Source organism: Cheilinus undulatus, linkage group 20 (genome assembly GCF_018320785.1).
Source record: "Cheilinus undulatus linkage group 20, ASM1832078v1, whole genome shotgun sequence".
In the NCBI taxonomy this organism is placed as follows: domain Eukaryota; kingdom Metazoa; phylum Chordata; class Actinopteri; order Labriformes; family Labridae; genus Cheilinus; species Cheilinus undulatus.
Genome location: NC_054884.1, coordinates 39813809 through 39841691, shown reverse-complemented (window position 1 = coordinate 39841691; position 27883 = coordinate 39813809). Strand labels below are relative to the sequence as shown.

The following is a 27883-nucleotide window of genomic DNA, read 5'->3' as shown; positions in this document are numbered from 1 at the left end:
AAATAAAAAAGAGGCTTTAAAAACAACCAAGCAAGCTGTGTGTAAAACATGAACCTGATAAAAATCTGCCAGTCCTCCTCCCTCATCGTTGAGTGATACACCATTTACAGCCAACATAAGAAAGCGTATGTAGACTCTTGATTTCCAAAAACAATGTATATTATATATTTAATACAAATGAAGAAAAAAAATTGTGATCATTTTCGTCCGATGCTGGAGATATATATAGGGTTGGTACAGAGGTGCATAACAGTAGGTGTCCGACACTAAAAATGTCCCTACGGCGGTGCATCATGGGTAGTCGTTTACATCGATGAGTTGTGGAGAGACATCGTTTAATTCGGCACTTAGAAAACAATCACAATGAATTTCGCGTCATTGTTTGATATTGAACAAAATTTACAAAGCCATTCAAACAGTCATAACTTTTTCATCAATGTATATATATATTTTTTTATCTCGATTTTTTTGTTTTTTATAACTCAACTTCAAAAATTGAGAATATTCAAAATACACTTTAACCTCACTTCGTTCTCTTGGTATTTACAGATATGTACAAGAGAAAAATTACACCCGCCAACCCACCCACCACCCTTTTTTTTTAGTTTTTATGTAACATCTGCTTTTCTGAACAGGTAGTGAGATAAAAAATCTTTTTCTTTGTACATATATGTTTTTTCCTTCTGTGATAATTTTCCTTCAGGGTAACACGGTCGCAGACCAGAGTCCAGAGAGCGACTGCTCATTGATGCAGTTTGGGTCCATCCTATGTCAGATCTATATGGATGTACTGTGGGTGGCATCAATGGCTTCGGGTATGGGTCCTGCGGAGACTGCCTGGTAGGACACTGGCATGGGTGTCTTGCCAGGGCTCTGCCGGAAGAGCCCCCCGTTGGGCGCCCTGTGTTTGCACTGCATGGTGCCGCTGAGGCTGGTGCTGCTGAGAGGGTGGTGCAGGGGCAACGTGTTGCTGCCAGGGCCCTGGGACGGAGGAAGCGTCCTGCCTAGGGTCCCCCCATGGTGAGGATGGGGAAGAGGGGGAGGCGGTGCCCCCTCCCCTGGGAGGAAGGTGGTCACACCGAGGCCCGGGTAGTCCCGCACGGACTCCGGCCCCCCCACCAGAGAGGCTTGGCTGGGCTGCATGCTGCCGATGTCCAGCGCAGAGATCTCGATAGAGGGGCCGGGGATCTGCTTGTGGGCCAAGTCCTCGTCCAAAAGACTGTTCATACGACGATGCACCTGTTCCAGATTCACCTCCTTGTCCTATAAGAGCAGGAGTGGGGGGGTGGAGGAGGACAGAGGACAGACAAGGGGAAGGGGAGAGAGGGGGGAGGAGGGACACAGAGGCTGAGATTGGCGATGGGCCGGTTTCTCAGACTGTTTCAGGTCTGCTGGTGCTCCATGCATTCTAAACCTGTCAGCGGTTTTGGACGTGGCCTTTTTAGATTTCAATCAACATGCCAGCTCATAGATGACATGTTGAAGCTTTTTATGTTTGGTGTGAAGAGCCCAGTGGGAACTGAGGCCACAGAAACCAATCGGTACGTGCACCTTGAAATCAAACTTGGCCAGAGAGTATTAAAGGTTTGATGTCTGGAGTAAAGCAATCCTGGAGCCAAACTGACTGAAGGCTGTTTGTTGTAAAGCTCTTAGATACTGATGTCTTTGGTTTGTCTGAGCGTAAGCAAGAAACCTCAAGGTTTTCATAATACATCGGACCCAGAGACCTGCGGTGAAGGTACGATTGATTTTGGATTTAATCAAGGTCCCTGACTCCTGCTGGAACACTTTCAAGTTTAAAATTAAGCTGCAAGCAGCAATTTGTGGGTTCCAGCTCTTTAATCTTTAAATCACAAACAGGTTTCAGAAGTTTCAACACCGACAAACGTCACGTTCACCAGATTTATCTCTGCTTCAAGGTAGAGCATAATCAAACACGTGAGTCGTCGTCAAAAGCCTGGAGCATGTTAATGAGCACGCTCTACGTGGCGCCGTTTGTCTTCCCTTCTCTAGATTCTCACTGTGGCTGGCATGCTTAAAAGACAGCTTAGGATGTCTCCAGTGAATTTCATCAGAGTGAAACACAGGCTTTTGATTAGTGGGTAAATATGTGATGGTAATGATTAGAGATGCACTGACTGTATCAATACTGGTGTTTAAGGCAAGCATTGAGCCCAGTGATACTCAGCCTGTGGCTCTTTTGTGATTATATTTGTGGCTCTTTTATGTCTTAATTTGAAATATTATTCCGCAAGAAAACCTGAAAAAAGAGGAAACTTTTTGCCATTTTCACAATTTTTCACCCATTTAAGCCATCTTTTGCCATTAAACACCCTTCTTTCCTATTTTTTGGCCATTTTACAACTTCTTTTTGCAAATTTTTCCCCATTTTTGCCATTTTTATCCCATTTTTTTGCCATGTTTCATCCAGGTAAGCTACCTTTGGCCATTAAATGCTACTTGTTTCCTTTTTCCCCACACTTTTGCCTCTTTTTTGCCACATTTTGCCCATATAAGCTACATTTTGCCATTAAATACCACTTGTTTCCTATTTTTTAGCCATTTTGCCACTCCTGACTGCTTTTTGCCCATTTTAGTCACTTTTCACTAATTTTTTGCCACATTTTTTCCACTTTTGGTCCATTTTTTGCCACCTGTTACTCATTTTTTTGTTGATTCTCGCCCATTTTTGCTACTTTCTGACATTTATTTTACTTTTCTCCCCACTTTCACCCCTTTCTGCAGCAATTTGATCATTTTTTGTCACATTTTACCCATCTTTGCCACTTTTCACATATTTAAGCTATCTTTTGCCATTTTTCACCCATTTTTTCCTTTTTTTTTTTTTTTGGCCATTTTGCAACTTCTTTTTGCCACCTTTCCCCATTTTTTTTTGACACTTTCATCCCATTTTTGGGTGAACAGTGGAAAAAACAGCTTAAGTAGCATTAAAGGTGGCAAAAATGGTCAAAAAGCAGCAAAAATTAGTGAAAAGGGGTGAAAATGGGAAGAAAAGTCAAAGAAGTGTCAGAAAGTAGCAAAAATAGGTGAGAAGTGACCCAAAAAAAATGAGTTACAGGGGGCAAAAATGGTCCAAAAGTGGCAAAAACTTGGCAAAAAATTAGTGGAAATCATCTACTGTGGGCACAAAGCAGTCAAGAGTGGCAAAAATGGGCAAAAAAATAGAAATAGTAAAATAGAAAACAAGTGGCATTTAATGGCAAAATGTACCTTAAATGGACAAACAATTTTGAAAAAGAGCAAAAATGGGATAAAAGTAGCAAAGAGTGGCAAAAATGGACAAAGATAAAGGAAACAGGTGCTATTTAATGGCAAAAGGTAGCTTAAATGGGGTAAAGGTGGAAAAATTGGGAAAAAAGCTGCAAAAAGAAGTGGCAATAATGGGCAAAAAATAGGAAACAATTGGTATTTAATAACAAAAGGTAGCTCTAATGGGTGAAAAGTGGCAAAAAATGGGAAAATGGAGAAAAAAATGGATGAAAGTGGCAAAAATTGGAAGTAAAAGCTGCAAAAAGAAGTGATAATAATGGGCAAAAAATAGTAAACAAGTGGTATTTAATGGCAAAATGTAGCTCTAATGGGTGAAAAGTGGCAAAAAATGGGAAAATGTTGCAAAAGGAAGAGGCAATAATGGGTAAAAATTGGAAACAAGTGGTCTTTAATAATAAATAATAACAAAAGGTAGCTCTAATGGGTGAAAAGTAGCAAAAAAAATTGTAAAAAAGGCCAAAAAAGTTTCCCTTCAAGGTTTTCTGGAGGAATAAAATTTAAAATGAAGACATGAAAGAGCCACACGTTGAGTATCACTGCCATAACGAAATGAAGCTGTGCGCCAAATTTCAGTTCAGTCTGACTTTAGGTGAAAGAGGCGTGGCCTTTCAAAAACTGATGTTTGTATTTCTGAACTACAGCGCCATCATCTGGTGAAAGGGGTTCGTATTTCTTGTGAATGTAAAGCACAAGATTTGCAGCTGTACTGGTAAGTTTCACATTCAGTCTCAGTATTTTGAGCTTTTTCAGCAGAAAAATCAGAACAGTTGAGTTTGGATGCCAAGTTTTAGATTCATTGAACTCTGAGTCCAAATGTTACAAGGACAAACTTCAGTTTGGCTTTGGTCGGTTTTACAGTTTGTTATTTCTGAACTGAAGTGAAAATATGAACATTGGAGCTTTCCTCCCTCTGTGGTGTATCCTGCTCGCTGCCCTTGGAGCCGGTACACTCTGATTGGTTCCCTATCAGAACAATTTAATCAAAACATTGGCTGACACTGCATCTCCTGCTGACTGCAGCCATGCATACTTGTTAGGCATTAATAGAGACGTGAGTGTTTCCCTGTTGAACTGCAGGTCTGCTTCAGCACGCTGGGTCACGGGAAGGTAGAGGACGAGGGGTAAAGAGGGAGATACCAGGCGCGACTCGCATATTAAGAGGGGCCTGGGGTCGGGATCCAAATTCTGCACACGTCCGTGTGTTTGCTGCTGATACTGAAAACTTTACAACAAACCCAGAGAGTCAGTCATCGTTTGAGGCTTGGCTCCAGCATGGGATTCACTTTAACTCAGAGGTACAATGATATTAGTCACAGCAACTCATCACAGTGACATTCAAAACAATGCACAGGACACAGTTATAGCATAGATTAATACACACACAGATTCAGATAGGTGGCAGTGTTCTAGGCACCAGCACTGGAGCAAGAATTTAAAATACTGACGTCACAAAACCCAACATCCCAATGCCCATGGGTAGTTTGGAAGAGGAGTGTTTGACAATTTAGTGAATTAAATCTACCTTTAAAGTCATTTACCTCATTATAGCCTGATTCAGGGTCAGATTTCATTTGTCATACACTTTTTTGTCCCTAAAACATTTTGCAGTTGTTAACTGGTTCCTCTGCAGATCAGATCTTTTGCCATCGTATAGACTATAAAAAAAACAAAATAGCGACTTTCAAAATGCCTCAAAAGGGTGATCACAAACCATACTAACTTTTTACATTCAGCCTGGGGCTAAAATCCTACAGATTTCAACTTTAATTTGCTCTTTATTTGTATTATTATTACCAAAATGTTTAGCGTTTGAATGCGTTTCCCCATTCCTTTACCAGGGGAGAAAGCCTTAGAGAGAAACTGTTTAATGGAGATTTTTTTTTTCCTAAATTTAGGAATTTGAGTCCTTTTTAATTTTTAAATCCACAAAATTTCTTTCATTTTAAAACCAAGTCATGACTAAAATGTGATATTAGTACATTTGGTGCTAAATCAGTGCAAATGACAAAAGAAAAGTAGCACAAAGCAGTGTTCTAGTGAAAGCGTATGTTAGTGCAGTGATACTCAACCTGTGGCTCTTTAGTGATTGTTTGTGGCTCTTTTATGTCTTCATTTTAAACATTATCCCCCCAGAAAACCTTAAAAAGGGGAAACTTTTTGCCATTTTCACCCATTTAAGCTATCTTTTGACATTAAACACCCATTATTTCCTATTTTTTGGCCATTTTGCAACTTAATTTTCTGCTACCTTTTTCCAATTATTTCCACTTTAATCCTGTTTGCCTTTTTTACACCATTTTTTTGCCATTTTTTGCCAATTTCAGCTACCTTTTAATCCCATTTCTGCCCGCTTTTTTCCCCTTCTTGCCACTTTTGCTCCAAATAAACTTTCAGGGAATATTGGGATAGTGACAGGGAAGAATCGATTAGATTTTGGTGATGATCCACGCGCCCGTTCGGTTTTTCTTGGACTTCAAAATTTTGAACACCATAGTAATCAATGGGAGCGTGAGTTCCTCGGTGGCGCTGCTGAGGCGTGGGTCTGCCGCCTCAGACGGCCATTCTACTTTCTTTTTTCCTCAAATTATGCCTGTTCTTATTGCCCCTTTTTGCCCATGTTTGCCCTTTATCACCATTTTCTGCCACTATTTCAGCTACCTTTTGCCATTAAAAACCAATTTTTTTCCTATTTTTTTGTCAATTTTTGCATCTTCTTTTTGACATGTTTTTTCCCCATTTTTGCCACTTTTTTTTATTCATGCCCCCCCCACACACACACCTTTTTTTTAACCTTTTCTTGGCACTTTTTTTAAAATCCAAGTAAGCTACCTATAGCCATGAAAAACCACTTTTCTTTTTTCTCAAATTTTTGCCTGTTTTTTTTTTTTGCCATTTTTTTGCCCATTTTTGCCCTTTTTTTTTTTTTTTTACCATTTTCTCTAAATTTTGCCTATATAAACTATCTTTTGCCATTAAATACCACTTGTTTCCTATTTTTGTTTTTTGCCCATTTTAGTCACTTTCCACTAATTTCTTTTTTGCCACATTTTTGCAACTGTTGACCATTTTTTGCCACTGTAACTCACTTTTAGTCATTTCTCACCCATTTCTGCTATTTCTGACTATTTTTTCCACCTTTCTACCAATTTTCACCTGTTTTCACCCATTTTTGCTGCATTCTGACCATTTTGCCACATTTAACTTATTTTCATTGCTCCTTCAAGTCGTTTTTGCCACTTTTCACCACTCAGATTTTGGCTCTTGCAAATGATTTTTTCAACAATTTGGCTCCTTGGTTGAGCAGGGCTGAGTGATAATGCTTTAGTGGATGTGGTGCAAAAACAGGGCAAATAGCAGGCACTCAATCTGGCACGATTAGCACATGTAAGTCAGTCTTTGTGGATCCGCATTCTCCATGGCTCCATGGTTGTCATTTTTGCATAAAGCAGGGCAGATCTACACAAAAAGCTGCTTTTGCATGTGCTAAACCCAGCATCTGATCCACAGAGCATGCATGTGTTAGTATCAGCATTTGTTAAGAGGGAATTATTTAGAGGTATGGTGCAAAAGCAGGGCAAAAGGCAGATGGTATTTGCACATGCAGTCCATTCTGCCTCTAAATGACCGTCAGTTAAATTCAGGTCGTTATTAGTGAGTAGAAGACTTTGGCGTCTTTAACCTCTGTGTTTGTTAGTTGCACTGAAAGAAAAGCCGTTGATGTAAATCAATTTTGTCTTTTGAAAGAAGACACAAGGCAGTTTGAAACAGGAAATGCTCAAAGGATTAAGTGCTTACGCAGAGGTAGAGGGGTGGAGAGAGCACTTCTGGTGGCCAAAACCTAAAACAGCGTTTGAAAGCACGCTAGGGGAACCCTCAGCGTCTTTGTGCATCTTGATACTCTGTGGTCGAGTTCTGCAGAGGCCAGACCTTCATCCCCGGTCTTTTTTAGAGCGTATAAAGACACGATGTTTTCATCCTCGAGGTTAGCGCTGGCTTGAGTGATCCGCTGTACTCTCAAAGAACTGCTCTCCGAGCCAATTAAAACATCTCGGCTCAGGTTATTGTTGGTCTCATTAGAATATGTTTTCAGCAGCGTCAACCTGGCAGCCAGCCTAAATAAATAACTGCCCGGGATTAAACCTCAGCCAGCCGTTAAAGACGGGCCGGTGATGTAAGAGGAGAGGAAGAAAACAACAGGCGTGTGAGAGCCGCCATTAATTTGGAAAACAAACCGCTCTTTTAATGAGCGCTGCCGGTGGGGGGGATTTTAAATCACCCTCCCTCCTGCTACTGTGAGAACGCTCAAACTGTTGAGTGGGCTGTGCTCAAACCAGATAAGAACGGTTTCTGCTCGTTTCTGGTTCATTTGGGAGTTAAGTGGCCCTCAGAAACATTTAAACCCTTCAGCGAAGAACTCTGATAAAACATCTCTCGCTACAGGGCAAGCCTCCAAAGTCCGCTAAACAGGGACCAGCTCTACAGATGACACCCTTCCTGTAGGCTCGAACCACAAGGTTCAATTCAAAAGTGCTGACTGGACATTTCTCAGAGGCTTACATCTCCTCAGCGGTCATCTTTAATGACCCTTTGGTCCACCAATCAGATAACGCCCTAAAATAGCAACCCTTGGTCTACTTCCTGTTGGACAAACCTTCATACTCAGTCTTTTCAGTAGGTTTCAGAGAAATTAGGACCTTCGTTTGCTTTCTTTTACATGGGTCAGTGTGTTTACTGGCAGATTCATTTCCTGGTTGAAACCAGACTCAAAAAAACAGGAGAAACTCTCCTTATTCAGTTTTTTGGTTTTTGATCAAAAAAGGAAATTCATTTTTCTTCATTTTTGTCCACAAATGGAAAAAGACGCAAAAGAAGACTTTGTTTGTTTTTTTCCGTTTTTGACCAAAAAATGAAAAAAAAACGGAAAGACAAGCCATCATTATGTTTTTTCTGTTTCGACCAAAACAGGAAAAAGCAGAAAAAGAAGCCATTAATCATTTCTTTGTTTTTGACCAAAAAAAAAAAAAAAAAAAAAGAATCAAGCCATTTCTCAGTTTTTCCATTTTTTCATTTTCGTCACAAAAATGGAAAAACAAATAACATTTTAAAAAAGGGGTCCAATTTTTGTTTTTTTTTCAGTTCTGTTATTTTGTTCTCTTCATGAAATGAAATACTTGAGGAAAAGGAAATCATGTGACCCATAAGGAAAGGTGAGCTTTTCAAAATAAAAGCCTCTATGTCAAAACAAGAGCCATCCATTAAATTTTACAGAATAATAATAGGCCAGAATGTTCTCTATACAATGTATGATAAATAAGGTAAGATGTTAATGTACGGGCAATTTAATGGACTGTAGTGTTATTACGGTCAGGGGACTGAAGTGTGATCTGTTTTTCTGTCAAAACCAAATGGCGCCCTTTTTCCTTTTTTTTTCCTTTTCAGCCATAAACGAAAAAACTTTTTTTTTCTTTCTGAATAAAAACCGAAAAACAACACAACAAAAAAAAAAACAAACAAAAAATAAAAAATTAAAATAAAATATCGGCCCGATGTTGTTTTTTTTTGTTTTTTCCCTTTTTCGTTTTGTTTTAATATTGGGTGGCCACGAGATATTGCAACTTTTTAAAAAATATATTCTTAATTATTATTTGTTGAAATTATCATAATGAGCCTAATGGTGCATAGAGTAAACACTGTAACATTGTTGAAAAATAAAAGTGATATTTAACGTAACTTATCTCTTTATTATTATTAATTCATAAATTTGGATTTTATTTTGGTAGGGAGTCCATTTACCTCATGGTTGCTTCTGTTTCTTTGTTTCCAGACCTAAAACAGCAAAACGAAAAAGGGAAAATCCAAAAACCAATATCAGGCCATTATTTGATGTGGTTTCTTTGTTTTTTTTTTGCTCAGAAAGAAAAAAAAAAATTTTGTTTGTTTGTTTTTGGTTGAAAACGAAAAAAACGATAAAGTGCACCATTTTTCGCTTATTGGTTTTGACAGAAAAATGGATTATACTTTAGTCCCCTGACCGGTTTTTAAAATTTTTTTGTTTTTGTTTTATTTCGTTTTTGTGACCAAAGTTGCATAAAGTTTTTGAATTCCAGCTCTCTGGATGATGAGACAGCCCACACTGTTCTTAGAAACGGCTGTTCTGTTCTTTTAGACTCCAAAAGTTGCTGGGATTGATGGTACCAAACTGGTCTCCTTCATTCCTGCTCTTTATCAGCTTTTGTCTGGTAAACGCAAACTCACCGTTACTATTGAGAAAAAACCAGTAAAATTACGGTCAAAAAGAAATTCCTTCAGTCTATAAAACAGTGAAAACGAGTCTACAGGGTTTGAATGAGTCATGTCATGCTCTTTCCTCAGCTCCCTGTGGCATTTTCAGGCTTGTTTTCATGTTAGCTCGGTGGGAACGCTAGTTAATGACTAAGTCAGAGTTTGAGTGGTTCTGCTAAATATGACGCCACTTTAACGCCACCGCTGCAGAAATGCTTCCAGAGAGATTCAGACTCTGAGAAATGTCGGCGTGCTGATTAGATTTAATATTTCTTACTGATGATTCATCAGGAACTCATGACTCACCAACTGTATGTCTCTGATTAACGTAGCATTTTGCCCTTTTAATCCTTCTCTTCAGATTTCTTTTGTTAAAAGGCGACAAGGAGAAGTGCTTGATAAGAACTGCTAGACATGTCAAGTGTTTAGCAAAGGAAATGCTGCAGATATTTTTGTATTTTTTGGCATCGTCTTAACCCTTAGAGCTCAGGCGGCACGGATCTCCTTTGTAAATTGCTTTAAACTGTAAGTCGTAGACTCTAACTTGTTTTTTTCCTGTGGTAGCTCTGTGTTTTTCCTTTCTAATTATATTCTTCATGCATTCGTAGCTCTTACAGAACATTTTCTAGTGAGCCCAGAGCTTGGCTGACTTCCCGGGGTCTCTAAGGACAGTGTTGTTGCACACGACAAGAAGTGACACTCTTTATAAAAGTGCTAATAACTTTTGAACCACAAGTCATAGACACTCTTTTTTTCCTCTGAAAGCTGACCATTTTGCTGTTCGTTTGCTACCCTTGACGTCTCCGTAGCCCTGAAGGATACCGTTCTAGCGTTCTAGCGAGCCTGGAACTGTGGTGACTTTTAAGGGGCCTTAAAATATTGAATCCATGGCGTTACACTTGGTAATAAGGGTCTTTGTGTCCATTTTTAATCCATTTTTGGTCAAAAAAAAAATTTTTTTTTCGGTATTTACTTTGGCTTTCCTCGGTGGGTAGCGCCATATTTGTTGACGGTAGTGTTTACCTGCAATGCATTGTGGGAGGGGCTGTCCTCCAATAGCAAGATGTTGCATCTCTACTGTTTAAAGGAATGGCACAAATGAATCTAACCGCAAAAAAGCGACTGGACTTTTTTTGTATATTTTGTATAGCGTTAGTCACAGAATGTTCATTTTTTCACTGTTTTGTCCCCAAGAGATGGAGAGCAAGTCTGTGCAACATAAAGGCTCAGTCGCTGTTGTTTACTGTGTTATCAATAAAGATCTTTGAGTTTCAAATTCCGATTGTTTTTTTTTTCTTATGTCTTTAGAGTCTTATAACTTTTTTATATTCTCAAAGCCCAGTTTGGGAGTCTTTCTCACACCGCCGTGCGGTGACTCGCCGCCTCCAGTCATTTTATTGAGGGACGGGCGGCAGGCAGGAAGAAGTTTAAACCACGGCGGTAGGACCCAGAAGCGGTTGCCGCCCACGTGAACGCACACAGATTTTGCCCTGCCGCTCAGACTTCAGCGTGTTGAACTTTCTGGTGGCAGCCACCTTGCAGCAGCCAATCACATCGAGGGAGGGAGAGAACCCGGAAGTAGCAGGCTTCGCGGATCAAGGCAAACAATGGAGGAGCTCACAATGTTGGTGTTGGAATATCCTGAGCTCTATAACACGGCTCTACCATCGTGTAACCGGCTTTAGGGTTAAGTTTTCGGGAAATTTGCATTCTGTTTTACTGGGAATGGGAGGGTGGTCCTTTGACATGTTCAGGAATTTTCATGGGGGTTTTTGGGAATTTGTTTGGATGTTTCTGTCATTTTATGGAATTTTAGTAAATGTGTATGTATTTTTTCAATATGCCAAGAAATGTTAGAAGGAGTTTGCTTGAAATTTTGTAGGAATTTAGATGGACTTTTGTTCCAGAGAACATTTTGAAATGTTTCGGCCTTATGATAAAGTTTCACGGAAACATTTGGTGACTACTTGAAGAAATGGGGTACTTTATTATGAGAATTCTTATTAAATTACATCTAAAAGTTGTTACACAACATTTAAGGTAATGTCTTTGAAATTTAACACATCAGGCTGGTCTTGAAACAGGAACTTCTTGGAAAGTTTTCTCTTGAAAATCCACAAAAATTATGTAAACTTATGATGTCCTACATATCCCAAAGAAGTGGGAGTAACGAAAACGCATTCTGAACAAAATCTCATGTCTTTAGAGGTTAATCCGTCCCCCAAATTTCAGAGTAACCTGACTCAGATTTGCAGCATGTTACAGCTAGATAAAGAGGTTCTTTTTTATCTTACAAACTCACCTTCATGATCAAAACTGGCAAGGGAAATTAAGGGAAAAGGCAGTGAGCTGGTAAGCAGCCTATTTGCCAAACTGTTGTGCGATCTCTCTGAAATCCTCAGCAAAGGTTCAGATTTTTGAAGCACATTCTGGATGAAAATATTGTCAAAAGGAGAGTCACAAAGATTCCCACAAGAATGAATGCCTCGTCCGTAAACATACATCAGTGGGCTCAAGGCGTTACGCTCTAAACACAGATAATAGTGAGGTCAGGCTGTTTGAGATGCTACCAAAGTCAATGATGAAGAAGGTTAGAAGAACAGAAAGGCACTAGAAGAACCAGGGGTTGTTCACGGTGAGGGGATTCAGTGTTAAAGGTTAGAGGGCCTGAAGGAGCAGACACCAATTAGGACTTTAATTATCATGTCGTCTGCATAGAGGAGAAGCCCAAATTTCAATCAATTGCAATTAACACCGAGCTGTCTCTTTCAGATCTTGAACCAGATTAGTTCAGACCATTTCTTCCCCCTTTGTAATGAGTTCCAACTTCTGCTTCGGGAAATAATTTCCTGTTCAATTTTCTGATAAGTGGATTGATTGAAGCCCTGAATCTCGCAATTTACGAGTTTTAAAGAAGGAGAGTTTAATGAACTGTCAGAAAGTTTGAGAGCAACATGCTGACTTGTGCTGTGTGTAAACTTAAAACACAACTGTCTTTAAACAGAGACAATCTAACATGTGGTTACTGTGCCTGACAGAGTGCAAAATGGCACTGTTAGGTTTGTCATGTTAACTGCCACAATGCAGTTCCTTTAAAAACTGAGACTTTTTGCTCATGCTTGTTACAGTCAGCCAGTCAACTGCTGTAAGCAGTCAAACTCAACAATGTTAGACTCTTTTTTGCGTGTGTGTGTGTGTGTGTGTGTGTGCGGTTCAGTCTTTGTAGACATTTCCTCAAAATGTGCTATCTTTGTTGTTTAGTTCCACTTGGAGTAACAGCTTCATTTTATCAAACGTTAACATATTTTGTGGGTTTGCCGTTATTGTCTGTGTTTAGATCAGTGAGTGTCAATGTATGACTCTTCTGTGATGGTTTGTGGCTTTTTTTATGTCTTAATTTGAAACATTATTCAGCCAGAAAACCTTAAACTAAGGGGAACTTTGAGCCTGGAAATTATTCATTGCAAGTCACACTAATCCGTTTGTTTTCCACGCTGGTACAGTTGGCTTTAATTGTCAACTTCTAATTTTGTCTGTAAATTTCCATTGCCCTGATTTGCATTTTTTTTCTTTTTGCCATTTTCAATCCTTTTTTACTGCTTTAAGCCCACCTTTGTCACTTCTTTTTGCCACCTTTTGCCCATTTATTGACTCTCTTATCCTGCTTTTTTACTGTTTGCATTTTTTTCCATTTAACCTGCCTTTTGTCATTAAATGGCACTATTTTCCCCCAATTTTTGCCAGTCTTTGCTGCTTTTTGCCCATTTTAGTCACTTTCCACTCATTTTGATCATGTTTTTACCACATTTTGACCAAACTGTTGGGACTCTTTGCTGCTTTGTGTTATTTTTTTCTGCCTTTTTGCCCATTTTAGCCACTTTTTTTGCAATGCTTTGCTGTTTTTTTTTTGACACTTTCTACCACCTGTAGCTAATTTTTTGTCATTTCTCACCCACATTTTGCCACTTTCTGTCCTTTTTTGCCACTTTATCTCCCTGATTTTTATCACTTTTCAAACAGTTTTTGGCATTTTATGCAGATTTTGTCCTCTTTTCACCATTTTTTGCTGCTTTTTGACAATTTTTGTCACTCTTTTTGCCACCTTTTGCCCATTTTTTGACTCTTGCATACAGCTTTTTACTATTTGCATTTTTTTCCCATTTAACCTGCCTTTTGCCATTAAAAGGCACAATTCCCCCCCCCCCAATTTTTTTTGCCATTCTTTACTGTCTTCTGCCCATTTAAGTCACTTTCCTCTCATTTTTTGTCATGTTTTTACCACTTTTTGACTGTTTTTGACCACACTTTTGAGAGTCTTTGCTGCTTTGTGCTAATTTTTTCTGCCTTGTTGCCCATTTTAATCACTTTTTTGCCATGCTTTGCTGTTTTTTGACCATTTCTGCCACCTGTAGCTCATTTTTTTTGTAATTTCTCACCCAAATTTGTCACTTTCTGCCCTTTTTTGCCACTTTATCTCCCTGATTTTTGTCAGTTCAGTTCAGTTTTGTCCGTTGGTCATTTCATGCCAGTTTTGCCCCTTTTCTCACTCAAATTTCACCACTTTCTGCCATTTTCTGCCACTTTTATCCAATTTTTGCCCTCTATCACCAGTTTTTTCCTCTTTAATTAGGGGCTCGGGGCAAAATGCCTGGTGAATCCAGTGAAGTGCTTTCCCATGAGTTATCAGTGAAACATAAATGTCTTGCATGTGTTCAGTATCAGTAATTGGACTGAATTTTGTTCTCATTCTGTTTTTGAAAGGACAGATCCTGATGGAAAGCTGAACAAAAGTCAATGATGCACTGATCTCTGTGTGGACAGAAACTGACCTCGCAGATCTACTCGGCCTTTTAAGCTCCTGCCTTGAACGTTTTTTAATCATGACTTTGTTTCCTTGTTTAATATCACTTCCCACCTTGTTGAGGACTCAGTAACAAATATAACTCCTTACTGTGCAAGAATACTATCATCATTATTTAAGCTTTTACTTTATTTTATTAGACACAAGTACACATGCAGTGTTAAGCTCCTACAAAGTAAACATCTGAACTCATCTGATTATGTTTGTTATGTGTATGAAGGCAACTATCTTAGAATCTTTGGGAGCTTATAGAGATGTTGGTCTCTGTGGCAAAGAGGGAGAGGTCTGTCTGGGAGTCTGAAGGTGACAGGTTCAAATCCTACCCAGGCTTTTTAAGAGCTGAGTCTGAAGAAAGAAGGGAAAGGCTTTAGGAGATGATAGCAGGTGTCTGTCTATGTGGGCTAGAGAGGTAGAGGTCTGTCTGGGAGTCTGAAGGTTGCAGGTTCAAATCTTAATATGACTGTCAATTTTCAAGCTTTGACTCAAAATAAAGAACTATAGTAGCAGACGACGACTATCTTAGGCAACTATAGTTGCTGACGACTATCTTGGGCAACTATAGAAGGCAACTATAGTAGCGACGACAATACTTGCCGACGACTATCTTAGGTAACTATAGTAGCAGACGACGACTATCTTAGACAACTATAGTTGCTGACGACTATCTTGGGCAACTATAGAAGGCAACTATAGTAGCTACTCATCATACTCTGCCGACTCATCATCTTGGGCAACTATAGTAGCAGACTACTAATCATCTTAGACGACTATACTCTGCCTAATTATCTTGGGCAACTATAGTAGCCTAATTTACGACTATCTTGGGCAACTATAGTAGCCGACGACGACTATCTTGGGCAACTATAGTAGCCGACGACGACTATCTTAGACGACTATACTTGCCGACGACTATCTTGGGCAACTATAGTAGCCGACGACGACTATCTTGGGCAACTATAGTAGCCGACGACGACTATCTTGGGCAACTATAGTAGCAGACTACTCATCATCTTAGACTGACTATACTCTGCTCGATCTAATTATCTTGGGCAACTATAGTAGCCGACGACGACTATCTTGGGCAACTATAGTAGCCGACGACGACTATCTTGGGCAACTATAGTTGCTGACAACTATAGAAGGCGACAACTATACTTGCTGATGACTATCTTGGGCAACTATAGTAGCAGACGACGACTATCTTGGGCAACTATAGTAGCCGATGACGACTATCTTGGGCAACTATAGTAGCAGACGACGACTATCTTAGACGACTATACTTGCCGACGACTATCTTGGGCAACTATAGTAGCCGACGACGACTATCTTAGACGACTATACTTGCCGACGACTATCTTGGGCAACTATAGTAGCCGACGACGACTATCTTGGGCAACTATAGTTGCTGACGACTATAGAAGGCGACAACTATACTTGCTGATGACTATCTTGGGCAACTATAGTAGCAGACGACGACTATCTTGGGCAACTATAGTAGCCGATGACGACTATCTTGGGCAACTATAGTTGCTGACGACTATAGAAGGCGACAACTATACTTGCTGATGACTATCTTGGGTGACTATAGTAGCCGACGACTGATCTTAGGCAACTAAAATTGCTGACAACTACTTTTCTATTCACCTTTTTGACACATAACCCCTGCTGATACATGTTACGAGACACCAGGGGGGAAACGGCCCCCCCTGGCCCCATCCCACAGGGCACTGCTTGATCCAGGTACCAGCAGCACTGGGTTCCAAACCCCAGCCTCTCCCGCCACAGGTGCTCATGCCCGCTTGGGTGCTTGAGAGTGTGCTGAACCCACTGCGCCACCGGTACCTTTCACTCTGGGAGATCTTCTCCTGGCACATTTATCATCATCATTTGGGATGCCGGACTTTAAAATTCACAACCTCTCCCCTAAGACTTCCAGAGGTTTCTCTTCTCACTTTGAACTCAAGTTGTCACCAAGCCATGGGAAGACTTGAACCAGCAACCTCCTGATTACCAGGCAGCCCACTCTCTCCCAAGACCACAGACAAAGACACTTGCTGAAGTCCTCCAAAGGATTTGACATTCTCTCAAGACTCAAATCGTGAAAACTGACCAAACCATGGTGAGACTTGAACCTGCAACCTTCAGACTCCCAAGCAATCCTTTATCTCACTAGACTACAGAAGCAGACACGTGCAATGGGCTTCCAGAGGTTTCCTCTTCTTTATTGGGAGTCAAAGCTTGAAAATTGACAGTCAAATTAAGATTTGAACCTGCAACCTTCAGACTCCTAGACAGACCTCTACCCCCTAGCCCACATAGACAGACACCTGCTATCATCTCCTAAAGCCTTTCCCTTCTTTCTTCAGACTCAGCTCTTTAAAAACTGACCAGGCCTGGGTAGGATTTGAACCTGCAACCTTCAGACTCCCAAGCAATCCTTTATCTCACTAGACTACAGAAGCAGACACTTGAAAGGGCTTCCAGAGGTTTCCTCTTCTTCATTTGGAGTCAACGCCATAGTAAGATTTGAACCTGCAACCTTCAGACAGACCACGCTTCCTCTTGGCCACAGAGACAAACATCACTAGAAGCTCCCAAAGATTCTCCTTTTTCTCTTTGGACTCAAATCTTCAAGACTGATAAAGTGTTGTTAAGATCTGAACCTGGACCCTGTAGCTTCCCTGGTAGTCCCGGATCCCTCTAGGCTACAGATGAAAGTCTGTCCGAGGTTTTCATTACTTCCTTTGGACTTCAAAATCAACCAGCCCCACCTGGATTAGATTTGAACCAAGAACCTTTAGCTTGCCAGTCAGTCTTCTCTCACCTTCAGCCACAGGATCAGACACTCGCTCCAGTTTCTCCAGAGCTTTCAGTGTTGGACTTTCAAACTCATCAGTAGTGAATAAGAATTAGTCACAGACTTCCAGGTTGTCTTTTTAGGGTTTCCTTAGGTCTTGGTCTTGCAAGGGTCTCTCCCTCAGGATCAAACACAGGATCAGATTGATCAGGTCTGGATGTGTGGTCATGATTTTACTAGAGGGCCTTGTAGGTCTGGATGGCGTTTTCCCCTCATAAATGCAATCTAAATCTGTATTTTGTATTTACTCAGGTTATCTTTGGCAAATATTAAGATTAGTTAAATGATCTGAAGCATTTCATTCTGAAAAATATGCAGAAAAATTAGGGATCAGGGAGGTGGAAAATACTTTTTTTTCTGGCATGAGCTTTTACAAACTTAAACAAAAAACAATTCTATTTTCAGCTGGTATTTTTGTGCATAATTGTGGCCTAAATTTGTGGTTAAAGGTACCAAAGACTAACCTAAAAGAATTCAGCTTTATGGATAAAGGAATTGGATATTCCTCTTTAACTTCTGTCAGTATTTTGTTAATAGTTGGAGTTGCATGGCTCTATGGTGGAAAATAAGAAAAAATAAAACTCTCCAAGTGTATATTTTTGTCTCCTAATGATTTTAAGAACATTAGTCACCAAAATGAAGAGATGAGGCATGTTTCCACCCACTTTTAACGTCAAAATCAATGCTCAACCAAAAAAGACAGGATCTTTTCGATGGCACAGATATGTATTTTTGTTTTTGTCTGATTTTTGATGGTTATGTATGAGGTCTAGTCTGACCTGTATCAATAGCTTCTGCTTCATCCCAGCCTCTCTCTCTGTCTGTCCAAATGTCCCTCCTCCCCTCCGATGAAGCAGTTGTAATGTCATTATATGTCAATGGACCAGAAACCCTTGCCAGTCTGTAATCCTTAGTAACCTGCACGAGATCATAGACAGTCAAGTGTAAATAAAATCAATGAGAAGGGATAGATGGAGAGAAGAAGGGAGATAGATCACACGGGTGTCCACATTGACATATAATTTGCAATAAGACGTGACACAGTGACAGAACCAGGGTTATGGACCGGGATGTTGGAGACAGATCTTATTGCTAAGGGGTGACACACCCACTGCACACGGTCTGCTCACACTTTAGTTTATGGATCCATGTCAAAGCTTCGTCTCTGTTTGTGCCCTTTGTGCTCGTGTTTGTGTTGCTGGACGGAGGTGAATGTTGTCTGGAGGTATAAATGCAGGTCTGAGGTCCGTTTATGTTCAAGTCTAAGCTCAGAGGGATTCAGACGTCTCGGTTCCACACTATGTAGGAATTATGGTTTAAAGAAGCAAGACTGGGGTGTGACAGCTGCTTTTATTAAGCCGTCTTCATTTAAGGGCAGGGGTGTCAAACTCAGTCACAGCAGGGGCCGGATTCTGAATCTGGGTCTAACCTGAGGGCCTACAGGGTCAACATTTAACCATAAACTGTCAACCTAAATCCTTTTGTGACTAAAAGGTCAACATGATGAGTTAAAACTCAAAATCTGAGGTAAAAAGTCTAACTTCTAAGTTTTGAAGGTAAAAGTGTGACATTTAAAGTCAAAATAATGTTTTTAAAAAGCAAATTATGAGATAGAATTCTGAAACCATGATTTTTAACAGTCAATAATTAGACAAAAGTAAAACTCAGGAGTTTAAAAGTCAAAATATGAAAAAACTGAATATCATGATTCAAAATAATGACTTTAAAAGGTAAAAAACAGAAATAAAAATTCAACATAATGCCTTTAAAAGATAAAAAAAAAAAATTGAGATAAAATTCAAAATGACTTTAAAAGGTTAAAAACCACTGAAATAAAAGTCAAAATCATGACTTTTAAAGGTAAAACAGGGTTTAAAATTTAAAATCATTAATCTAAAAGATAAAAATATGAGATAAAAAGTAAAGTTATGAGATGTAAAGGTTAAAATGTAAAATAAACAGTCAAAACCATAACGCTGAGTCATAACTGAAATGCAAGATTAAAAATACAGAGAGCACACACATTTCTCCCACGTTTCTGACTTTTTATCAAATTATTTTTACTGTTTTTCTTTTTCTATATTTCTGACTCAACAAGGATGTTATAAATCATCAGGGTTAAGTTTACATTTTTCTACTGGAGGAAATCTTTAGACCTCATACTGGTGGACCAGTTCTAATAAAAATATGGTATGATCTGGTGGGCCGGGTATAACTGCACCACGGGCCAGATCTGGCCCCCGGGCCTTGTGTTTGACACCCCTGATTTAAGGGCAGTGTTGCTGCAAACAAGTCTGTAGGAATCTTGGTTTGAACTGTGTGATTTTCTAGAGTGCTCAATCGTTCTGTCTTTGGAATGATGAAGCTGTGTGTGCATGACGTTGAACCTTGACAAATTTGTCCTCTTTAGGTAATAAAATCATCTACATAAACATTTAAAGGTGACATATTTGACCCTTTCAAGACGAGTTTATATCGGTCTCAGAGGTCCTAACACATGCCTGTGGAGTCTGTTACGAGGATTTTTGCATGTCTAAAAACCCCTCTGTTTCAGCCCTGCTCAGAACGAGCTGTTTCTGTGTCTGTGGCTCTGACTCCGCCCCTGACCACGCCCCTCTCAGGAAATGGATGTGGGTCTCCTGAACCTCCTCTCGGCCAACAGGGGAGGATCGGGAGAAAAGGGCATAACTTTCTTTTGAGCAGGGAGGTCCGATTGAACCTGGGGGCGGAGCTAACTCCCCACATGACATCATGAGGGGAAAAATCTGAGACTGGCTCTTTTCAGCGCACATTTTCTGAAAGGCAGAGAAAGAGAGGGGGGAGCAGGGAATGGGTTTTTCTGATTCTGTTTTGCAGCATTGATATTCTGCTTTTTGACGGGGTTAGACCAGAGATCCTCTTCAGGAACTTTATGGGAAGATCTGCATCTATTTTAATGCCATTTTATTTACTCTTTTCCCTTATTTATATATAAATATACATACATTCATATCAGTTGTATTAGTTTGTGTGCTGTTTTGGACACAGCCTCACTAACAGTGGGTCAGCGTTTTACATTGCTTTGCAAAAATGATGCTCCAAACTACAAATACACAACCTGCAGAAATCAGGGCAGTCTCACCAGTCTCACCTTAAAATCACTCATATTTGGTACATAGTGTAGAACTGAGACAAAAGATAACAGGTAAGGCCATATTTGGATGCTACGTGGTTTTGATGAAATAACAGTTTTTTCCTAAATGTGTATAAATGTCAGGAAACTTCTCTGATTTATCCGTATTAAGGATAAATCTATTATCACAGCCTCTTTCAGAGTCATCTCTTTTTCAGTATTGATCAGTTCTGATCCAGGAAGTCATTTTTATCTTCTCTTTATCCTGTAGAAGTGGAGCTATTAGCTTTGCTGCTACCATAGGCACTTTCAAAAGAAGGCTTCATGATCTATCATATGGACTAACTGATAGTAACATGTTAAAATCAGGGTTAGCTGCACGTTGAAGATGTTTTTAAATAAGGTACATCACTTTTTTTGTGTCATGAAGATTTCAGCTGTTGAGAAAGTGTGGCTGTAGCTTCTCATTCACTCTCCTGATAATTATACGCTCAGGTGCAGGAAACCAAAGCCTCATTGTTAAAATGAGCTCATAATAATTCAGACCGGAGCAGTTGAATGGTTACAGAGAGTTTACTGAGGGTAGCGAGTTCAACCATGATTTTGGAAGCGCTGGTTCTGGAAGTAAATTTCCCCTTTTTAGATTTTTAACTGACATTTAAATAAATCCTTTTATCAGGAGTTTTAAATCCAACCAACGTGCTGCATGAATACTGGTGATTAAAAACACCTCATTCTGCAGAAAAACTGGATTGGAAAATGGAGGAAAGGCAATAGAACAAGAACTTTTTCTATGCACGAGAGATCTACACATCCCACAATCCATTGCAAACAACTTTCAAAGCATGCAAGGATCTTCTCTTCACATTTAGTTTTGCCTTGTTAATAATAATCTTGCAAATATTATTGTTGTTTGCAGTCACGTGGTCCTGATGACATGCAGTCTGATGGGAGGCCAGAAGGGAAGAAGGGGGGTTAGGAATCACTGGGAATAGAAAAGCTGGTCTGATAGCGCTCTAGGTGGCGCTGCACGCTGCAGTTATCATCAGAACGTTTCTACAGCCACTGGACGCTTTACTAAAAAGTTTTTTTTACCACAGGTTAACTGATTTACCTGAAGAGGAGCTGATCTGGATCACTAATGAATCCAGACTTCCTACTACTCGTCTAGGCAGACGAAGGGAGACCAGAGTCTAGAGCAGTGCTTCTCAACCTTGGGGACGGGACCCCTTGGGGGATCACAACACTAAGAGGGGGTCACCAAATGCCTTAAAAAAAAACAAAGAATATATTTTTTTAAAGATTTATTTGTGCCTTTAGTATTTGATAGGACAGTGGATAGAGTCAGAAATAAGGAGAGACATGCAGGAAATAGTGCCACAGGCCAGATTTGAACCTGTGTCGCCTGCGTATATGGCGCGTGCCTTAACCACTCGGCTAAGAAGAATAGTTTTTAAATGACACTGTTGCCACTTAATACCAATTTGACCAAATGTTAATCCTTTTTTTTTTTTTTTTATCACTTTTCAACACCAATTTAGCCAATTTTAGCACATTCCTGCCCTCTAAAACCCATTTTTGTCCCATTTTGAACCCTTTCAACCACTTTTTTCTGCCACTTCTAAACCAATTCTTGGCACTTTCTGCCTTTTTTTTGCCTCTATCAAACATTCTAAACACTCCTTTTCCCCCTTTATAACCAGAGTTAACCCAATTTTGCCAGTTTATATCAATTTGTCATCCCAGTCTACTTAATTTCCACCACTAAAAAAAGCCATTTCAGACACTTTTTAATCCTCTTGTACCACTTTTAGCGGTTATTTTTTCTACTTTTCTCTAATTTTTGCAACTGTTGACTTGTTTATTTTGTTCCAAAATCCAATTTCATCACCCTTTCCACCATTTTTCGATTATTAACTAATTTTAGCAATTTTTAACTCATTTTAATTATGTTTTTAACATAAGCTATTTTCATTTAAAGAAGGCTATTTACTGCACAAATGAATAAATAAAGATTTTTGCTTATTTGATAAGAGTGGTTACTATTCAGGTCAAATATAAAATATGGTTTTCACAGCTTAACTTCACAGTGGACCATGGTTTTCCTGACCTCCATGGACCCCCAGTTTGGCTGGGCCTCAGTTCTCCCATTTATGCCCCCTCATGGACGGCCTTGTCTGCACATGACTATTCTTGAATGTTCATGTCTGTGTTCAACCACATTCAGGTACAGCAGGGGTCCCCGGTCTCTGGGACCTTATTTTGGGGGTCGCGGGCCGAAAAGGTTGAGAACCACTGGGATAGAGGAGCCTAGGCTAAGAGGCTAGCAGCACCTTTTTAACTGCTTTTCTCCCTCGTTTTATCATTAACATGTTTTTAATGGAAATTCTGATGGGAAATAATATAATCCATTCTGGAGAAAATGGAGGGGACTTTTACTCGCAGAACCATGCTGTTGAGCCCTATATTTGGCTGCCTTGTGTTGGCCGTTTCTAGGAAACAGCAGGACATGCCACTTCCTGCCTTTCTGAGCTGATTTGACTCTGTCTGCTTAAGGCCTCGAGTGTTTGCATCAAGGCAGAAAAACAGCTCCTGATTGGATCAGGAGCTGTGGTTTTATGAGCGTATTAGTAAAGGGGATGGTCAGGTGGAGTGTGCTCTGCGTGTCATGTGGTTTAGAGAGAGGGCCAAACAAAAACAGATGAGCTCGGGGATCTGTAAGTTCAGGGCGATGTAGGGAGGGGAGCGATGGCGGATAAAAGAAAAAAATGGAGGAGAGGTAATCAAAGAGACCAAATTTGATTTCAATCAGTGTCGTGATGTGGCACAGAGCTGCTCTGTCCTGCCTCGCTGCCCTCTGTCCCCCAGCTCTCCGGCTCTAGCTCTACCCTCCTAACTCCCTCTCCTCTACAGCTGGGTGTACTGGAGCTCCACTAAGTCTGGGCTCGCATCTGCAGCTGGATCCTTAAAGTAGAGTGTGGCAGTGTCCTCCCCCCGCTGGCCCGTCCGCCGGGCCCTGTGCTCGGTCACCTCTTTGGGGGTCTCCTGGCGGCAGCGATTGCTGTTCCACCAAGCCTCCAGCCCGGCCACCAGGCAGGCCAGCAGCAGGCCCGCGGCCAGGATGCAGAAGACGCCGGCGAAGCTGTGCAGCTTGAGGGAGCGGCCGTCCGGGTGGGCGCTGGCGTGGCTGCTGAGGTCGCAGCGGCCGGTGCGAGGCCACCACTTCTGCTTCATGATGTCCAGGTCGCCTTTCTCCTGAAGCTCCAAGATCCTGGAGGAAAAGACCAACAAGTGAGCCAAACAGGGCGTTTATTCACTTTTTAGACTAGGAGTGGGAATAACAACATGTCAGAATGATTCCCACAAGCTTTGGAGCCCTGTGAGGGCTTAAAAACCAGATGGCTCCCACATATTCCACATTTTTATGCTTCAAACTGGTTTTCTGTTTCTTTAAAAGTCTTTAAAGATTCTGATAGTAGATGGAAAGTTGGACTTCCTTTTTCAGACTGCAAAAACTAGAAGCAATGAAACAGGTCGTAATGGCTGCTACCTTTGCAGAAATCCATCAGTAATAGAATCCTTTGGGCAATGTTGTCCTTAACTTTCACAGATCAAATCACCATGACCACCCCATTTCCCCCAGAGGCTACAGGCTGTAATAGCTTCAGTGTTACCCCTGGGGCAAACAGCCCTGGTGGCTTTATTTGATCTGTGGAAATATCTGACAACATTTGAGGAAGCATCCCTCTAGAGGTACAGATTTTCACTAAGGTAAGGACCTTTATTTATGAAGCTGCAGATAAATCTCCGTCTTCATCTCCACCAGATTCCATCTACAAAAACAACCATTTTCTCTCACAGAATTTGGGTGCTCGTCTACTGCTGCCCTGATTGGTTGGTTTGAGCAGAAGCGTCATGCCTGTTCAGTTAAAGGGACTGCGACCCTGCAGATTTTTTAAGATGTTTATTTTTTCCCACAGTCTTAATAGACACCGACGACGAGTAGCAGAGAGCTTTTCTACCAAACATGGAAATATCAAACATAACAAGTTTGGCATCCTTTTATCAGCTATTGAATGCCATTTCAGCTACTTTTCTGCCATTTTAGGTATTCTTAATGCTATTTTCAGCAACTTTTGGGCCAAAATCAGCTACTTTTATGCTATTTTCAGCTATTTTAAGGCTACTTTCAGCTATTTTTAGCTTTTTTTGGGGGGGAGGGGGCACTTTCAGCTATTTTTTTTATCCTTTTATGAGCTATTAATGCCAATTTCAGCTACTTTTATGACATTTTATGCTATTTTATGCTATTTTCAGCTATTTTAAGGCTACTTTCAGCTATTTTTAGTCTATTTTAGCTTTTTTAGGCTACTTCCAACTATTTTTTTATCCTTTTATGAGCTATTGAATGCCATTTTCAGCTACTTTCATGCCATTTTATGCTGTTTTTAATGCTATTTTCAGCTGTTTTTGTGCTTTTGGTGATTTTCAGCAGTTCTTCCACAATTCAGCTCTCAGCATCCCCATGCAATTTCAGCTGAAATTGCAGGCAGACAAACTATCCTCGAATGGAGATGACACAGTGTCGTGCCTTCGCTCTGTGGGCCCTCAGTCATGTTGACTCCAAGGGCACAACGCCAAACTCCTTTAGCTCCATCTGTCATTGTTTGTTCATATTCTGGACATACAGAAAACTGTTAATAAAACACTGTTTTTTCATTTTTTTTTTTTTACTTTCACTGACTCAAATCTCTTCAACAGCTTCAACCCTGACCACTGGAAAAATAAAAATAAAAATAAAATAAAATAAATTAAATTCAATGTTACACCTCTTTTAATGCCAGTTATTGTCCACTATGCCCATGACTTGGATTCAGTGAGATAGCGTCCATGCTAAAGAGATGAGTCTATCAGAGCCAAAAACACGCCAGTTTAACCATCCTTTCCTCCACCCTCCTCCTCTACCAAATCATATGCGAGCGAATGCATTTGTTCATTTTAGGTTTATTTTATGTACAGGCATAAAAAATCAGAGGAAATATGTAGGATATGAATCATGAACACACGCATTTCCACCTCTAACCAAAATGTGACCGTGATTACATTTATTACACGAATATATAAATTTACTGCATGTTTGAGATATGATATATTCTCTCCTATTGATGGAAAGGACCCGTGCATCCTCATGCATGTCCATCCACTTGCTATGAAGTGAGGGCAAAATTGAAATTGTCCAAATGTCCCCCTTTTCTTAGTCCCAGACTGCAGAACACAGAAGTAGCATTATTGACTGTAAACATTCCACTTACGGCATGTCCGGCTGTAAACATAGACACAGATTTGCACTCGAGCACACCCGTAGGAGCACACAAACTTTTCTTTACACATGTAGCCCACTCCCAGACATCCATATCTAGTGGAACGAATCGTTTAATTTAATTCTGATGATGTTTAGTGGGTGAAATAGTGCTTCAAACAGTCCTGCATGCGTGTGACTGAAGGGGTTAAAATGGTGCTCTGGCACTATCTGCTGGATCACTGTGGAATGGTGAAATTTAGAGCCCTGGTGATCGAGTGACTGCATAGAAAAGGTTGCTGTATGTTGTTTTGGTGCCATAGACACACAGTCAAAAAATGTGTTTTTAATGAAGTCTATTATCCAGATTTTGGACAAACAAGGATGGAAGGAGCTATTTGGCGCTAGTGGAGTTCTATGGGCAACACATTTTTTCCTTTTTTTAATATGAAGAAAAATAATAACTTTGGCCAAATTTGATGCCTTAATCTATAAAAATGTGACTATCAACTCAAAATAATGATGATAAAAATGATGACTGTCCATAAAATGGACATCGTAGGATCTGAGGGTTAAGTTTTCAATCACCTAATCCTAACCCTCACTGAAACCAGCAAGTAAGAACACAATCAGCAGTGTGTCTGTCACTATATGAGCTTTTTATGTATAAAAAGTTATCAATAAAGTGCTTCATTTTGTTTTCAGAAGCTGTAAGTTCACAAAAAACATGCGCAGTATATCTAGTTAGAATAAATTATATATAAAAATAAAAATTGTCCACAGCCAAGGTGACACACTTCTATCAGAGAATCATAACCACAAAAACAGGAATATTTTTAGCGTCTGCTTTCTTGACATTAAGGATGCCATCTTTGTTACTTTTCTTTTGTCTGAAATTTTCTGAAAGTGATTTTTCTAAATCCTGCCAGCAACGTTTTGCTTAATTTGACTATTTCTTCCTCGTCTTTTAGACCTACACTCTCACCAAATGACAGCAGATATGGCGCTCATGTTCTGGTTTCATGTCAATACTGACATGGAACACATCTACATCTCCTATAAGTGGACGTATGGGTTCATGACCCGCTCCTGGCGTGATCCAGCTCTCCTGCTGCTCTCGTTATGTTGAGTTATGGAGTTAATTAAGCAAACTCTGCTGTGACCACCGAAGTACAATCTGCTTTTAGCTGCAGTAAAATCAGAGCCCAATTTGCTATATTTAATCTGCTCAGCTCAGTGTGAACATGCTGAAGGTCAGCACGCTGCAGTTTCCACCCACAAACCCCCCTAAAACACCCCGAGGACAAAATAGCTCCACAGCACAAATGAGCAGCAGAGGCAACAAAGTCTGCAGAGGTTATTAATGGCAGGATGATTAAATGGAAAGCCTGGGACAGAGGTAATACAGCAGTTAAGGGACTAGGTATTAAAATGATGGTTGAACTGTGGAGATAATGGTTTTCTCACTCAACAATAGCTCTATCCTCCATTTAACACTCGGACACATTATTCCTGCGCGTCCCTGGGCGCTTAGCTGCGAGGACGCCGCGGGCTGCTGGACGCCTGCTGAGCTGAGCCGGGATGTGTAAAAACTTCATTAATAAGGAGCGGTTTTGCCTCCATTCAGGAGCTCAAATTAATCCCTAAATAAACACAGGACAGGCTAATTAGAGAGGAGGTGTGAGGAGCAGAGGGAGGAACAGGAAGAGGGGAGGATGGGATGGAGAAACGCTCCCATGAATAGTGAGAAACTCAATCTAAGAGGAGAGGACGGACCAAACTTTTTCCACTTGAGGGCCACATACGGGAAAAAAAAATAAAAAACCACCAGGATGACTGGGCCCATCAGAAAGTCCTTTCTATTCTCACGACTCTTCACTCAGGGCTCCATAATGACAGTGAAAACAGGTATGAAGGTATGATGCTGATACCGGTGTTACAAATAACACAATAGCTGACACAGAGGCCCATGACTTTTCCTTACTTGTTTTTGTGTAATACTCTCACAATGCCAACATTTCCCCTCATGTTTAACCAGGAAAACTGGAAAGTTTGTCCTGCAGGTCGTACCTGCCCGATAATAAGTCAACAGTCAGGAGAGCAAATGTCACCATGAACCTGTCAGGATACAACAGAGAAACAGCTGAAATCTGGGTCTCCAAAGGCTGACCTCAGCAAATC

At 40.3% G+C, this 27883-nt stretch overlaps 1 protein-coding gene across 1 annotated transcript in view; it reads right to left on the bottom strand.

Moving 5' to 3' along the window:
* Positions 1–718: 718 nt before the first annotated feature.
* Positions 719–27883, bottom strand: part of LOC121528566 (glutamate receptor ionotropic, delta-1-like) — a 939907-nt gene continuing 912742 nt past the window's right edge. The window contains exons 16-17 of the mRNA XM_041816077.1: positions 23434–23674; positions 719–1263 (exon numbers count right to left, since the gene is read on the bottom strand). Coding sequence (XP_041672011.1) covers positions 778–1263; positions 23434–23674 — 727 coding nt within the window. The 3' untranslated portion in view covers positions 719–777. The remainder of the gene's footprint in view (positions 1264–23433; positions 23675–27883) is intronic.